Source organism: Chiloscyllium punctatum, chromosome 25 (genome assembly GCF_047496795.1).
Source record: "Chiloscyllium punctatum isolate Juve2018m chromosome 25, sChiPun1.3, whole genome shotgun sequence".
NCBI classification, from domain to species: Eukaryota; Metazoa; Chordata; class Chondrichthyes; order Orectolobiformes; family Hemiscylliidae; genus Chiloscyllium; species Chiloscyllium punctatum.
In genome coordinates, this window is record NC_092763.1 from 24,257,246 (window position 1) to 24,273,732 (window position 16,487).

At 42.9% G+C, this 16,487-nt stretch overlaps 1 protein-coding gene across 2 annotated transcripts in view; it reads left to right on the top strand.

The window, feature by feature from the left end:
• LOC140495758 (dedicator of cytokinesis protein 11-like) overlaps nucleotides 1–16,487 on the top strand; it is a 286,052-nt gene that overhangs the window by 101,479 nt on the left and 168,086 nt on the right. For both annotated transcript variants that reach the window (XM_072594834.1, XM_072594833.1), the window contains exons 12-18: nucleotides 383–604; nucleotides 1,650–1,772; nucleotides 4,806–4,888; nucleotides 5,558–5,680; nucleotides 12,889–12,968; nucleotides 13,060–13,247; nucleotides 13,373–13,438. In XM_072594834.1, the coding sequence (XP_072450935.1) occupies nucleotides 383–604; nucleotides 1,650–1,772; nucleotides 4,806–4,888; nucleotides 5,558–5,680; nucleotides 12,889–12,968; nucleotides 13,060–13,247; nucleotides 13,373–13,438 (885 nt within the window). The remainder of the gene's footprint in view (nucleotides 1–382; nucleotides 605–1,649; nucleotides 1,773–4,805; nucleotides 4,889–5,557; nucleotides 5,681–12,888; nucleotides 12,969–13,059; nucleotides 13,248–13,372; nucleotides 13,439–16,487) is intronic.

A 16,487-nucleotide genomic window follows, 5' to 3' on the forward strand; every position in this document is an offset into this window, starting at 1 on the left:
TTCTTCACTGTCTGTGAGGCACATAAGATTATGAAATGTGTGGAAATGTACACATATTTCTCTGCCAATATCATTTGAACAGGAACAGTTAATAGATGATATCTTTGCACACATATGCAGTATCCTGAAGGCACTGCAGATGCAATAACTATAATCTTATCTGTGTCTCTGCTGGTCTGGAACAATTGACTCCATGTGCTCTAACGGGGAAAGATAAAAGTCCTGTTCCAATAGGAATGGTTTTGGTTTGCTTGCTGAGCTGGAAGGTTACAAAACTATTCCTATTTTGTTGGCTCAAGATACTGTTGAAAGAATGCATTCGATTGACACTGCTCCCAGGCCACATTCCTGATTTCATCATGACCATGTATTCGATTACCAGGTTGAACCCTTCTTTGTGACCCTCGCGCTGTTTGATGCAAAGAATAACTGCAAGATCTCTGAAGATTTCCACGTGGATTTGAACCCCCCAGCTGTTCGGCAGATGTTGCTGGGAAGCGTCGAGGGTGGAGCTGAAAATGGGGCAGCTAATTCAAATTCTCTGACGAAGAATGATGGTTATTTTAAAGGAGTTGCTGAGAGACTTCTTCGCTATCCAAAACAGGTAAAATTACTGAGGCAATGACGAGTCTATATTCAAAGCTGTGATAGGTTTCTCAGTCCGTCAATGACTTGACATCATTTGTCACTAAAGCAACAGGTGTTCCTATGTGAGTCCATATCCAAAGCTGTGATTGGTTTTTCAGTTTCTCAGAAAGGTGGAGTGAAGCTGGGTTGTGCTTTATGAGGTGACATTGGGAATGCGCAATGAGCTAGTTGCTCTTCATTTCTTGTGCGGTACTCATTAATTCAAAAACTCCCGAGCAAGCAAATCGAGTGCATTTTTTGGTTGTGAAGCTGTGCTTTCTCTGATATTTTAATATTGCATGTGGCAGTGATCATTAATCTCAATAAGAGGAACTGCATCAGGATTTGCATTACTGTCCAGAAATCTAATCTCAACAGTGTTTGAAGTGTGGGTTATGCTGAAGAGAACTCAATAACTCCCCAGAATTTACAGATAATGCTGGTAAAGAATCCTGAAGCACCATTGGTCATAGACAGTTTTGTCACCATTTTATATCATGATCACCACATGATAATACAGAGCTTGAGCAGTTATCTAAAAGGGGAAAAGCTGTTGAGCTATTCCTCTTGCTCCAATCAAGACAGAATTTCAAGACTATCAAATCCCAAAAGAATTGGCTGTTTTTACTGTGAGAAGTGAGTGCTGATTGGTTGGAACTCTCGTTCTCCAACGAGAATGCACTAGGGAATAGTTAAATGCCAAGCTTTTGTTTAAATTCAAACCAGACAAATAAACTGTTGATTGGCTGAGGTATTGCCATGGAAATGACAGCAGGAAGTGGTTCCAAGATTCCCAAATCGATTGTACTCTTCAGCTTTGATAGTGTATGCTCTTGGTTTAATAGCTTTGTAAGATTCTGGAGAAAGGGATTTATTGGAGTCATGATGGGCCAAATAGCCTGCCTTTATACTGTGCAGTGCAATTCTGAAAAATAAATTTCCTCCAGAATAAGACAGTGGTGTGCTCCCATTTCACTCATTGCTTTGGTTCTAACGTTTTGTGTCTGCGGTTTTCTTTGTAGGGGATCTTTTCAGTGACCGCCCCTCATCCGGATATCTTTCTGGTTGCACGAGTGGAGAAAGTGCTACAGGGAGGAATTGCCCAGTGTGCTGAACCATATATCAAAAGTTCGGATGCAAACAAGGTACCTGTGAAGGCTACACCTCCCTGATTCCCCAAGATGGGCAAATTTCAACTTAATAGTTTCATTCTTAATCAATTTGGCCTTCAGTGAGACCAGTGCATCGTTTCGGATGCAAAAAGGAATTGATAATCCATTGAATCAGAAACTATTCTGGAGGGGAGACGGTGAGAAGAAAGGGGACAACTTTAGAAATGCAAACGGGAGTTGCTTGAAAAATTCAATAGTTGTGGAGAGAGTATCAAGTTAATGTTTTGAGTTCTGTGACCCTTTTCAGTGTGAAGTCATGAAGCAGGATTTCATACAACAGGGGACAGAAATCAGCAATCCTCTCGCCTGAAGGCTGCCACTTGCTTTCAAGATTGAGTTTGACCAGTTGTTGTTGAATAAGGGTACCAAGAGGTGTTGAGTTAAGATACATATCTGCTATAATTGGAATGAAAACCAGTGCAGACCTCCTACTGTTCATTTTTTTTGCCAAATGTGTGTTTCAGTCTGGAAATGGGATGTGGTTAACATGGAGATTTTAAAGTACTGTATCACTTATTCACAATCCAAACAGGTTTACAACCTGAGCAAGGATGTGAGTGAACTTTGGCTGTGACTTGGAGGTGTTAAAGGAAATTATTTACATCAGGAACGAAATGTGAAAAGGAAAATGTGCAGTTAAGTTTGTTGGAGTGTTAAGGTTGTGGTTGCATGTCTAGAACAAAGTTTGATAAGGATTGCCTTGATATAAAAAGGAAGACTTTCACGTTTATAGCCCCCTGTTTTGCCCTCAGGGACATTACAATGTGCTTTACAGCTAGTTAACTGTTTCTAAAGTATATTCACCGTTACACTGTAAGAAACATAGTGTGTCAGGAAAGTCCAGCTGTCCTACTACCTGCACTGCTTGCATGTAGATTGGTGAATGGATGAATTGTTGTGATTAACTGTTTTGTCCATACCTTCAAATCAACCCACAGCCTCATTGCTCTGTGCATCTGTGATCTCCAAGATAACTGTGCTCTTGCAATTCTGCTTTATTTAACATCCCCAATAATATTTGCACCATCATTGGTAGTCATGCTTCTGCTGCCTATACATGCTCACTCTCTTGCGCTCTCCCCCTCTCTGTCATAGAATCATAGAATCCTGACAGTGTGGAAGCAGGCCATTCAGCCCATCAAACCCACACTGACTCTCCTACCCATGCGCACCTCCGACCCTATCCCTGTAATCCTACTTTTCCCATGGCTAATCTACCCAACCTGCACATCCCTGGACACTTTGGGCAAGTTAGCATGGCCAATCCATCTAACCCCTCGTGCATGCGCTCTCTCTCACTGTTTCTCATGTGTACTCTCTCGCACGCGCTCTCTTGTTCACTTTCTCTCGCTCCTCCTCCCCACCCCCCCACAACCCCGTTCCCCCCCCCACCGTATCCCTTTTACTCCCTCTGCACATCCCATCTCGTTCCCCCTTCCATCCTTCCCTAAAGCACATTTATCAAACCAGATGTGGGTTTGTATGACAATCAGTAGTGGTTACATGGTCACTATGAGGCCAGCTTTTTGTTCAAATTCCACAGCTCTACAATCCCAAACAACCTCATGTCTGTGTATTATAAAAAGAATGATTACCCAATGAACACAGCCCACCAATTTCTCAGCAACAAACCCAAACAAGCAGACAAAACACGTCCAGAAACCCTAGCCACTCTCCCCTACATCAAAGACACCTCGGAAATGACTGCCAGACTTCTCAGAGCCCTTGGCATCATGGTAGCCCACAAACCCACCAACACACTAAAACAGCAGCTAATGAACTTGAAAGACCCTATCCAGAGAACAAGCAAAACTAATGTCATTTATAAAATACCAAGCAAGAACTGTAACAAACACTACATTGGACAAATAGGTAGAAAACTAGCCACCAGGATACATAACATCAACTTGCCACAAAGTGACATGACCCTCTCTCACTAGTATCCTTACATACATATAAGGAAGGACACCACTTCGACTGGGTCAACACATCCATCCTAGGACAAGCCAAATAGATACACACGAGAATTCCTAGAAGCATGGCATTCCAACTGGAACTCTATCAACAAACACATCAAGTTAGACCCCATCTACCACCCCCTGAGAAAAATAACCGGAAATGATATCACCACAGGAAATGACATCACCAACCCGGAGAAACTCAAGCATATAAATAGAGAGCAGGAATCATCAACAGTGCTTTGTCTGGAAGCCCACTGAAGATGTTACCTAGTAGGGTTACGAAACGTCTAGAAATGAACATTCCAGCTCACTGAGCAAACCTACATTGAGAACCTCAACCTGAGCTACAAATCTTCTCAAAACTCGCTAACCTCATGGCCAGTCTAACACATTGAAGACATAGATTTTCACTACCTACTATTAACATTCTGCAAGACTGATGAGGTGAGGTTTCCTGTGAGTCATATCCATTGATATAAGGTTATCTCTTCCTCCTCCTTTCAGTGAGATAGCATGTTACAAGCACAGAAGTCAGAATAAATACAGCTCCCTATTAACATCAGCATTCAGGTATTCTTTGGAGAAAAAAAAATGATGGTGAATCAATAATTTCTTGCTGAATTCCAAACTCTGACCAAGATTCACAACCTTGTAAGAAGCTGCCAATTTAAGATGCACCTTGCCCGAAGAAAAATAGACTGATAACCCTCACTATCTTCACTTAGTAGTTTTCCTTCATTGTTGTAACCTTAAAAGGAACAGTGTTTGATATTGTGTGTTATACAGCCTACTTCTACTAAACTTCATATATCTACAAGTCACTGGACACTCAGCAGTTCTCTTGGAGATTGCTGTAATGTACTGTATCCTGTAAGGAAGTGTCAATGATACAGATTTACATGATATGCCAATTGTTCAGAATATTGGCAATGCTTCAGTAGTTATCCAAGTTATCTGATTTCCAGCAACTGTAGTTTTTTGAATTTGTTATCTGAGTTCACCTTGTTTCCAATGTTGTTCTGATACCCTTCCTCTCCATCTCCAGGCTGCTCAGAAAGTACTCAAAGCTGCCAAGCAAATCTGCAGCCGGCTGGGCGGATACAAGATGGCCTTTGCCTGGGCTGCAAGGTCAGTGTCTGTGCATTGGATCCAATTGTAGTTGCACTTAGCTTTCCTGAAATGTCTATGAGCTAAATTGCCAAAGGCTGTGAAATATTGCCTCCTTCATGTGGATTTTTAGGTCAAGGACCTGCACCTTTTCAGCACCATTCCATGTTCCTAGGGCACCTCAGTGGATGCCACATGCAGTGACTGACTTTTGACGTACTGTTTTGTGGGTAATTTGCAGCAGCTAACTTGTGTTGGATGACCACTTATCTGTTTTCCGTTGAGTCAGTGAGTGAGAACTCTCCTACCGTCTAAAAATATTGAGTTGCCAACTTTAACACCCACCTGAGCAGGTAGAAAGTACCTCAGGTAAACATTTCATCTGAAAGATGGCATCTGCAATGCAATACACTGAAGGGACAGCCTAGATCATGACCTCCAATCAAGAATAGTGTTAAAATGTGACAATCACCAGTTTTAATTAATAGCTTTATTATATAATGAGAACAAAATAACCTGCATTATTATAAAACTTGTCACTCCCTTGGGAAATCCTGAATTATTCAACAACTAATTAAGTACTTTTGAAGTGTAGGTATTGTTGCGAACATCTGATAATATTTTAGAATCATGTAAACTGAAGTTGGAATTGGCTCTAAATACGGTGACAGTTGTGTTTCTTTCCCCCAGACCAGTGTTTAAAGACACTGAAGGCTCGTTTGACACAAGTGGAAGGTTCTCACCCTTTTACAAGCAGGACAGCAACAAGCTGTCAAACGAAGATCTTCTGAAATTGCTGACTGATCTGAGAAAGTGAGTGCTGGGTTTTTTCACAGTGTGTCTGAATGTGAAATCTTTAGAGGCATGTCGAGGTTAAACTCGCTGCCCTGTCGGCCTGAGCCTGCAAGCAGCGAGGACGGTCAGAGGTGTTGTGAGCCTAGCTCTAACCTGTGCACTTGTCGAACATCATCTTACTAATGTTACAGCATTGGTAATGACAGTATCATCTTTCTGCACTTGGCTAGTGTTTCAGAACTGTTCTCTCTGCTAGTTTACTGCTGTGCTTGCTAAACTGGATGAGGAATGTGAGAGACTGCATCGTCTGCTATTAGGGGGATTGTGAAATATGATTTTGCACATCCCACGGAGGTTGTGGTGTGAAATATTTACACCTGCACTTTGGGGACGCATCTGCTTTTGGGATGACTGAGATGGTGATTTCCTGAGCTGCACGGGATTACACACATTAGTTTTGTCTAGACTTTGTCTCACACAATAAGTACTTGTAAACTGGAAGATGTGGTTATCTCTTAGGAGTTTCACATTTTGGTGATGTCTGACTGATTGTTATACAGTCATATAAGCCAACAAGCAGACCCTTCGGTCCAACTAGGCCACGCTGACCAGGTTTCCAAACCAAACCAGTCCCACCTGCCTGAACTTGGCCTTAATCCTGCAAACCTTTCCTATTAATGTATGTGTTTCAAATGTCCTTTCAATGTTGCAACTGTACCCACATCCATCACTTCCTCTGGAAGTTCATTCCACACATGAACCACTTTCTGTGGTAAAAAAAGTTGTCCCTCATGCCTTTTTTAAATCCTTCTCCTCTCACCTTAAAAATATGCCTCCTAGTTTTGAACTCCCCTACCTGAGGGAAAAGACCCTTGTCATTCACTTTAACTATGCCCCTCAGGATTTTATAAACCTCACTCAGTAAAGTCACCCTTCAACCTCCAATGCTCCAGTGGAAAATAGTCGGAGTCTTTTCAGTCTATTTTTTAAAATTTCTCAAACCCTCTATTCCTGGCACCATCCTGGGAAATCTTTTGTGAATCCTCTCTAGCTTATTGGTATCTTTCCTCTAAGATTGACGATTCTGCTGTTCAGAGACTGAGTGCATTAATTGTGTAACTGCAAAATATACCTTATTGACGCCAATACTGAGATTGCAGCAGGGCTAATATAAAAGATGTTGCTGTACTACAGGAAACATTTATGTTAATGTTAGGGACCAAGTCTCTTATGCTATTTTCGGAGTGGAATTTTGCTTTAAATTTAAACCATTCAATGACTGTGACATGTTATCTTTTGGGGATATCTGTTGACCACCTCATCCATTAAAGCTAGATAGGGTCAGGTCATGTTGTGGCTTTTGATGGAACTGTGATTTTTGTGCAGGATGTTGACATGCAATCTCTGAGAATGGGAGCTTAGTATCTGTGTTTCTGGACAGGGTTCTGACAAGCTATGCACACAGACGCGCACGTGCACACGCACAGATACACGCGCACACACAGATGCACACACACAGATACATGCACACACAGATACATGCACAGACACACACAGATACACACAGACATACACACTTCAGTGGAGGTTTACCTCAGACGTTGACTGTTTCCTATCACAAGTATGATTAAGGCAGTGATGCTGTTTATTATTATGTGCGGCCATGATACAAAGTAGTAATTTTTCCACAGGTTTGTTCAGGCTGTATGCCTAGTTTGCAGTGTAGAGTAACACCAAGAGCGTGGGTTCAATTCCCACACTGACTGAGGTTACCATGAAGGATTCTCCTCCTCAATCTCTATGTTCACCTGAGGCATGGTGACCCTCAGGTTAAACCACCCCCAGTCATCTCTCCCTAATGACAGAGCAACCTTCTGGTCCTGCAAAGCGTGGATAATCCAGTGACGCTTAAAGCATGAGAGGAGATCGGTTTTATCTTAATATTTTCTGTTGAGTTGACCTTAAAAGCTCAGAGCTCATGGCAGGCTAATGAGGGTGATGTGCTTCTAAAAGGGCAACAAGGTTCACAGGCGCATCAATCTGTGTCCGATACCCCCTGTGTTTGGATGGGCAAAAGCTACTGCAAGAAGTTCTGCCCTCTTTACTATCAAGCGGCCAACATTGCTCCAATGGTGGAGCAGCCCCAATGGGTCATATGGCCTAATTCTGCTCCTATATCTTATGGGTGGGTGGAGAAAGGGCTACAAAGACACTCTGTGGCACCCCCCCACTGCCTCACCTCTTGAGGCAGGTAGCAGTAGCTTTAATGAGCAGAAGGAGCTTGTCACTCAGAATGGCGATAATTTGTACCCTTCATGCTGCCCCTCAGTTGGTATCCCGGTGATTCGACACTGAGGCAGAGCAGCAGCTGATAAGAAGCGGGAAGAAAGTGAATCCTGCACTCTGGATCTTGACAAAACCATGGCATATCCAGTTTCATGAGCACAAGGAGCTGCGGGTTGGGAATCAGCCGGTTCAGAAACTCAATGACTCTGAGGTGAGGTTGAATCGAGGGATAGCCGAGGTTCTTGCTAATTCAGTGACAACAACCCTTGAGACTGGGCTGACAGGAATACACCAGTCCATGTTAAAACAGTGTGTTGGTTCGGAATGTCTAAATATAAAGTAAAAAGATAGTTATGATCTTCGTGAAGCGTTCCAGTGAGATCAAATGAAGTCAAACCATTTGACCCACCAGCTCACTAATTCCACAGACTGTGGTTTTTCCTGAGGCAACTTCATTGAACCGTCTAAAGAATGGTTCCTTACCATTTGTTACCTTCCTTAAATCACAGAAAGACACTGCACCTGCATTAGTTTGTTTAAATAGCTTTCTAATAGTCTCATTTCTGCTTTTTCCCCGCAGCTCTACATTTCGTTATCTCCTTTTTGAGCATTTTCCTGATTTCTTTCAGGCAACATGTTCCAAATCACCCACTCTGTAAACAAGTTTCTCCTCAGCTCTCCATGGTCCTCTTACCAATTGCTATAAATTGGTGTCCTCTGATCATTACTCCTCCTGCCAGTCTTGCTTTTAAAATCATAGAATCCCTACAGTGTGAAAGCAGGCCATTCGGCCCATCCAGTCCACACTGACTCTCCAAAGAGCATCCCATCCTGACCCCCACTACCCTGTATTTTGCATGGCTAATCCATTTAACCTGTGCATCCCTGAACACTTTGGACAATTTAGGATGCCCAATCCAACTAAACTGCACATCTTTGGATTGTGGGCGGAAGTCAGAACACTCAGAGGAAACCCACGCAGACACAGGGAGACACTCTACACAGATAGTTGCCCGAGACTGGAATTGAACCCAGGTCCCTGGTGCTGTGAGGCAGCAGTGCTAACCACTGAGCCACAGTGCCCCCCATGAAAGGAACTCAATTATCACAATATAACCAGGGGATGGGTGGATGGGGATGAGGAGGGAGGAACTAAGAGAGTATCTGAGTTTCTCTTGGATTGAAGCTTGTCTACTTGATATTCCAAGCACTGTAGTCAAATAGCCTGGTCGCTTTTTTCTGATCCATTCCTTAAGTCCACAATCATGTATCCTCCCAGTTTTATTTGTCTCAGCAGCAACTGACCTGGAATCACACTCCTGGTGGAGTTTTTTTTTAAAACAATTCCTTTTCATTGCTAAGTCAGGATTTTACTTGAACCGATTAGTTGGCTTGCCACTAATTACTTGTGCCTTAATCTTGGCTGAACCACCCATCTGGCTGTTGACCAAATATCATGCTGAAAATCTAAGTCGATTATGTCTGTTTTTTCATCCACAATGACCAGTTTGGTTAACTCTTTAGTGGTTTTTCAGGTGAAATGTTTTGTTGCTGATTATTCCTTTTTACTGATATGTTAATTGTGTGTGTTTCCCCTCCTCCTTTATACAGTTTCTTGTCATGTTTATTTACCTTAAGGTTGGTTTATTGATGCCTGTTGATCATTACAGTATCGGTGGTGATGATATCTGTGGGGTTACTGACAGTGTAATTGCCAGTGGGATTACTGATAGCAGTGCTGCAGTGAGAAAGGGCCATTGAAACCCTTAATTTGCTTCCTTATTGTTTGTAATCTGTGTGCTTTTAAAACAAAAAGATGCACAAATACCTTACCTCCTGAGTGTGTGGACAATTCACAAATAGCGACAAGCTATTTCTGTCTTAAACCAAGTCACAGGCTCACCTGAAACTCTAATGCCGCTCGCTCAATCACACGTAGAAACATACTCGAAAATAAAGTTGAAGAGCATTGTTTACGGTTACAAGTTACAGGCAGAAGGAGTAGTTCAGAATTCATATGATTGGTGTGTCTGGAAAAAACATATTGCAGGCCTGATGAAAAAGGCAGTTCACTTCTGAGGTTCAGTTTATTTTAGTAATTTGTGGGTTCTGGACATTGCTGGCTGGGCTAGCATATGTTGTCCATTGGAGAAAGTGGTAGTGGGTTGCCTTCTTAAATTGTTGCAGTCCATTTGATGTAGGTTGACCTCCAATACCCTAGGGGAGGGTATTCCAGGGCTTTGACCCAGCAGCCGTGAAGGAAAGGCGATATACTTCCAAATCAGGATGGCAGATAGCTTGGAGAGGAACTTGCAGAGGGTGGTGTTCCCAAGTATCTGCTGCCCTTGTCCTTCCAGATGATAGCATTTGTGGGTTTGGAAGGTGCTGTCTAAGGAGGCAGTGTGGTTATAGTATACTGTTTGGGGGAAGGAGGGGTGTCAGTCAAAGCAGTTTCAGGATTCTCTCAAAAAGATGGTCTTTCTGCAGGTCGCACATCTAACTATTTGGACTGTCATGACTAGGAGATCAGTTGGCTGTATTGCTGGATTCGAAACAGAACTGGCTTGGAGATTTGACATTGTAGCAGTCTCCAGCTCTGAAGGCACAGGCGTTGCTGTCCTTTCTGATTAGGTTGGATTACTTACAGTGTGGAAACACTGCTCCGATCTTGTCTTACTGCAGAGAGAGCTTAAAGATAACAAAGGAAGACTAACAGGGCTGCCTAGCCTTGCCTTTTCCAGATATGTTGCTGGATTTAGGTTGATTATCTCTAATCTATGTTATTGGTGAAGACACTTGCCTGGCGGGGAAACTGGTTTGAGACAATCATGACCCTTATTTTAGAAAGACCCATTCAAATCATAAAATGTTTTCTGGATGGACTCAGGATATGAGTAGTGGCACCACTTAGTCTGAAATGTGCCCTTTTGCCCTATGACACTGTGTGGCAGTTATGAATCCATAGACTGAGTTAGTTCCAGAAGATTCGTCACTGTCTGCAGTTCACTTTTTTAAAAAAAAACCATGAATATGAATGGCATGCCAATATAACAGTGACATTATTGACCCTGACACTGGAAGTGATGCTGCCACTGATATTGACCTTGACCTCAATGTCAATAGTAATACAGGGAGAAAAAGATGCCTTGTTTGATTATTAGTGATCCTTGGCTACATTACCAGTGGCTATGTTAACATATTACGGAACACTCTTAGCATTGATGTCCGTGTGTTTGTCAGCCCTGTTCACTGTTTTATATGTAATTACCACTCAGTAAAGGCCTCTTGTCTTGCACTGATCCTGTAATGTTCAGCACCAGCTGAGTAGGTGACCACATTTGCAATTTCCCAGTCTGCATCTCCCCAACAACATGAAAGAGCAAAATGGTAGCTGCTGGGCAATTTGGCTACAGATTAAGAACACATTTTAAAAAGTTCCTTCATTAATTTAATCACCTTATTCAAAATCTACACTTCTCCTGGTGGGTTTCAAAGCCTATTGTGATAACTGATGACTTCTCTGACTTTGAAATCGATTTCCAGGATTCTATATCTCCCACCATGTGAGAGGACTGAAACTGGATGCTGTTATTGAATCTGCTAAACTGTATTCTGTTAGTATTTAACTTTACAATGTGACATTAGGCATTCTGAGACACCCACGCACTGACCTCATGGTCCCTCTACTGCTCACCAGAGTTCAGTTAGGAGCTCTCGATCTAATATTGGCCTGACTCACTCTCAGACTGGCATGATCATCAGAATTATCAACTTTGAACAGGGTCATTCCTGCTTTTGTAATCTTTCTGACATCCCAGATTCTCCTTTATTTAAGAGAGTGACAATCAGTTCTTTATAATTCCTATCAAATACGCAGTGTGAGACACACTTTAGCTGGACAAGGTTTATGACCCCAAGGCATGTGGGCTTAATTGATTGGGATGTTGGAGGTCAGTTATACAATATGACTGCCTTTAGAGTTAAATTGTATTTAATGCAATTAAACATTTGCTTTTAGTGATAATGTGGCCGTTTGATGGAATGCTCTACTATTTGGCAGAAGATACAGAAACTTATTGGTTTGGCAACCCAAACACAAGTCACAGGAGAAGGTCCGATATTAAGTTCAGTAAGAGAAAGTCAAATTGCATTTCTTCAGCATGGTTCATGACCTGAGCGCATTCGAATTGTTTTACGGGCAATAAAGTGTGGTTGAAGTGTAATGACTATTGTAATGCAGAAAACACAGCTGTTAATTTGTACAGAGCAAACTCCCACATGCTGTATTGAGATAATCATAGAATCCCTAGTGTGAAAACAGGCCATTAGGCCCAACAAATCCATGCTGACCCTCCGAAAAGTATCCGAACCAGACCCATTCCCCTACTACTTTATATTTACTCCAAACTAATGCACCTAACCTACACATCACTCAACACTATGGTCAATTCACCTCACCTGCACATCTTTTGGATTGTGGGAGGAAACCGGAGCACCCAGAGGAAACCCACACCAACATGGGAGAATGTGCAAACTCCACACAAGCAGTTGCCTGAAGCTGGAATCAAACCCAGGTCCCTGAGGCTGTGAGGCAGCAGTGCTAACCACTGAGCCACCATGCTGTCGTGATGAGATGTTCTCTGTTTAGTGATGGTAGTGAGAGAGATCCAGATAATAAATCTGTTTGGCTGCCAGACCTATCAATAATTGTGCAACATATTAGTTTGTGGTTTGAAAATGCGTTGGGTTCACTGATTCTGCCCTGCCTACCCACTCTGAACGGCAAATGTTTCTGCTTCCACACCATTGCAGAACCTAGTGCCCTTTGAAATGGTCTTGCAAGCCTCTAAGTGGTAAATAATTTCTATCGATTTGGGTTACTACTGGATCATGTACAGACTTTGTTACATCAATTTACATTTCACTTTGTATTGACGTAGGGCAGAGAAGATGTCGAAACTTCAGGTGATTCCAGGAAATTTTGACGTCACTATCGAGTGTGTTCCTCCTGATGTTTCTAGTGAGTAGAGCCCACATCGGTTTCATGTTGTAACGTGGCAACCTTTCAAAGCAACTTGACCGTAAAAGTCCAACTCTCTCGGCCTGTTTAGATTGTGTGACGTCATCCTACGTGCCTGTGAAACCATTCGAGGAGAGTGGGTGCAGCTATGTGACCTTTGAAGTGGAAGAATTCGTTCCCAATATCGCAAAATATATGTACCCCTTCACAGGCTTCAAGAACCACCTGTACGTCTACCCCATTCAGCTCAAGTATGACAACCAGAAGACTTTTGCAAAGGTATTTTGGTTCGAATAATTGTTGGTTGAATTTCTTGTAGGAAAAGATCAGAATCTTCTCACACCAACATCTGTGTATTTGGCTGACTGTTTTATATCAGTGTTACCCTCTCTCTTTCTGTCAAGGCAAGAAACATTGCAGTCTTTGTGGAGATCAGGGACTCTGATGGAGATAAATCGCGGCCACTGAAGGTGAGTGAGTTGTTTGTCTTGGGTGACTTTGTGGAGTTTGCACATTTTTCCCCGTGTCTGTGTGGGTTTCCTCTGGGTGCTCCAGTTTTCTCCCACAATCTAAAGATGTGCAGGTTAGGTGGGTTACCACTGCTAAATTGCCTGTAGTATCCAGACTTGTGCAGGCTATGTGGGCTAGCAATGGAAAATGCAGTGTTGCAGGGAAAACGCATAGGACATGGATCTGATTGGGCTGCTGTTTGGAAGGTCAGTATGGACTCGATGTGCTGAACGGCCTCTATGTACATCGACTCTGATCTGCAGTATAGGAACACAGGAACAAGAATGGGCCAATCAGTCATTAAGGTTGCCTTATTACTCAATATGAATGTTGGCTGATTGAACACTTCAATGCCTTTCCCTGCCCAATCTCCATGATCCTTTATGGCATCAGTAATGTGGGCGGCACGGTGGCACAGTGGTTAGCACTGCTGCCTCACAGCGCCAGAGATCCGGGTTCAATTCCCGCCTCAGGCGACTAACTGTGTGGAGTTTGCACGTTCTCCCCGTGTCTGTGTGGGTTTCCTCCGGGTGCTCCGGTTTCCTCCCACAGTCCAAAGATGTGCAGGTCAGGTGAATTGGCCATGCTAAATTACCCGTAGTGTTAGGGAAGGGGTAAATGTAGGGGTATGGGTGGGTTGCGCTTCGGCGGGGCGGTGTGGACTTGTTGGGCCGAAGGGCCTGTTTCCACACTGTAAGTAATCTAATCTAATCTAAAAAAAAATTAGAAATCCACCAATCTGTACCGTCAACCTACTCAAATACAGAACCTCTCTGTGCTCAAGAGTTCCAAAGGTTTTCAATCCTTTGAATTTTAAAAAAAATTCTCACCTTTAACTGATGTGGTACCCCGTTTAACCCATGCCCCCTGGTTCTAGACCCCCCCAACAAGGAAATTATCTCAACCCATCAATCCTTTTATGTATTTTGCAAGTTTTGGTGAGATCTTATTCTTCAAACCTTGAGCGAATATCAGCCCAGTTTGCCCAATCTCTCTTCATTGAACAGTCCCGGCTTCCCAGGAACAAGCCTGGTCAACCTTTGTTGCACTCTCTCTATGACTGTAATATCTCTGCTGAGATAAGGAGACAAAAACAGCACTCAGTACTCAGGTCTAACCGAGTTCCAAACAGTTGAAACAAGACTTCACTCCTGTGTATATCTCTGTATGGGGTGAGTGTCTGACAGTGTAGAGGGATGTGAAATGCTGAGGTTGTGAGTATGGAAAAGGGTTGGAGACTGAGCAGAAGTATGACACGGAGATAAAGGAACAACTGTGATTACATGGAGTGGCAGTGTAGGCTTGATGAGCTCACGGGCTTTCTCCTGTTCCTGTTTTCAATGAAGGGGGATGATTGCAGGAATCGTAGTGGAGGCAAATAAAATTTAGGAATGGGATCCCCGAAACTGCAATTCCGTGACCGCCACCCCAAGCAGTAGGGTACGGCTTCCCTTGTTAGAACTTGTTGATTTATGATGACTGAGTATTCTAAAGGGATAGAGGTGTGGAATCTGACCAGCGCATACCTGCTCAATGTGCTTTCACATGCTGAATTGGCAATGCGGTTTGGAACACATATAGGTCAAATGCAGTAATTATTTTTCATAGGTTTTCACCTTACTTTTGACTATTTGTAAACCTGGTTCCTTTTGCAAAGTGTTAAACTTTGGCTGTATGCCTGTTTTATAACATAAATGGCTGTAAATGCATTATCTTCAGTACCTATTTGGCTGATGTGACAACAGAGTGACCTATTGGGGCAACTTTAACATAAAACATTTCAAGCTGTCTTACAAAAAAAAGAAATTGACAGCAAATCAAAGAAGGAAACACGAGGTAAAGGGATCCAAATGTTTGCAAATTGGTAAATTTCAAGGACTTCTTAGCGGAGGAGACAGACAGAGGCAGAGGGATCTGAGAAAGGACTTTGCTACATGACCATGTTGGAATGATTGAATCCAGGGAATGGTAAGGAGGCCAGAACTGAATGAATGTGGTGGTTGTGGGCTGACGGGGAGCCAGAGAAGGAAGGGGGTAAGCCTTCGGTGGGATTTCAAATCAAGGTTGAAGACTCTAAAATGGAGTCGACAAACAGGAGGCTGGAGGAACACAGTAAGCCAGGCAGCATCAAGAGGTGGAGAAGTCGACGTTTCAGGTGAAACCCTTCTTCCAGGTGACACACGAAACATCGACTTCTGCACCTCCCAATGCTGCCTGGCTTACTGTGTTCCTCCAGCCTCCTGCCTGTTGACTTTGGATTCCAGCAACTGCAGCTTTTTTTGTCTCTAAAATGGAGCCAGTGTGGACCAGTGAGCACTGGGAATATCCTGGAAGACGGTATAAACCTCCACCTTAAGGGAAAATGGCTTTAAGTTTCAACTGAATGTCACTTAAATTGCAAGAGACATTTTTTTGTTCACAAAGATCTGGAACTGAAAAGTTCTTATTGAATACAGGCAAGGAGCATCTTACAGTGAAAATAGTGGGACAGCAACAGATTGGAAGTTAGAAGCAGTACCATGGACAAGGCAGAGACAGTGGTGAGATATGGATAGTATTGGAGAGGCCTTGTGATGTGGATCCCGTGACTCTTGTGTTACATCTCAGCTTCTTGTCATTTTGATTTTGTTAATCGCTTCAGATTTTGCACCATCAAATGATGTCAATCTTGTCATTTTTCATTTGTGCAATATGATTGTCATCGGCAACACTGTCACGCATTTCCCATCCCTAATTGCCCTAAGGTGGTTCTGAGACATACAAATTAAGAGCAGGATTAGGTTATTCAGCCCCTTGAGCCTGTTCCACCAGTCAATAAGTTCACGGCTGTTCTGATTGTACCTCAAAACCGCATTCCTGCCACTCCTGACAACCTTTAAGGACTCTGCTTCCTCCTCCTCTTCAGGAAGAGAGTTTTAAAGACTCTCAATCTTCTGAGAAAAAAAATGAAATCACCTCATCTCTGCTTTAGGTGAATGGCCCCAAATTATTAAACAGTGATCCCAGTTC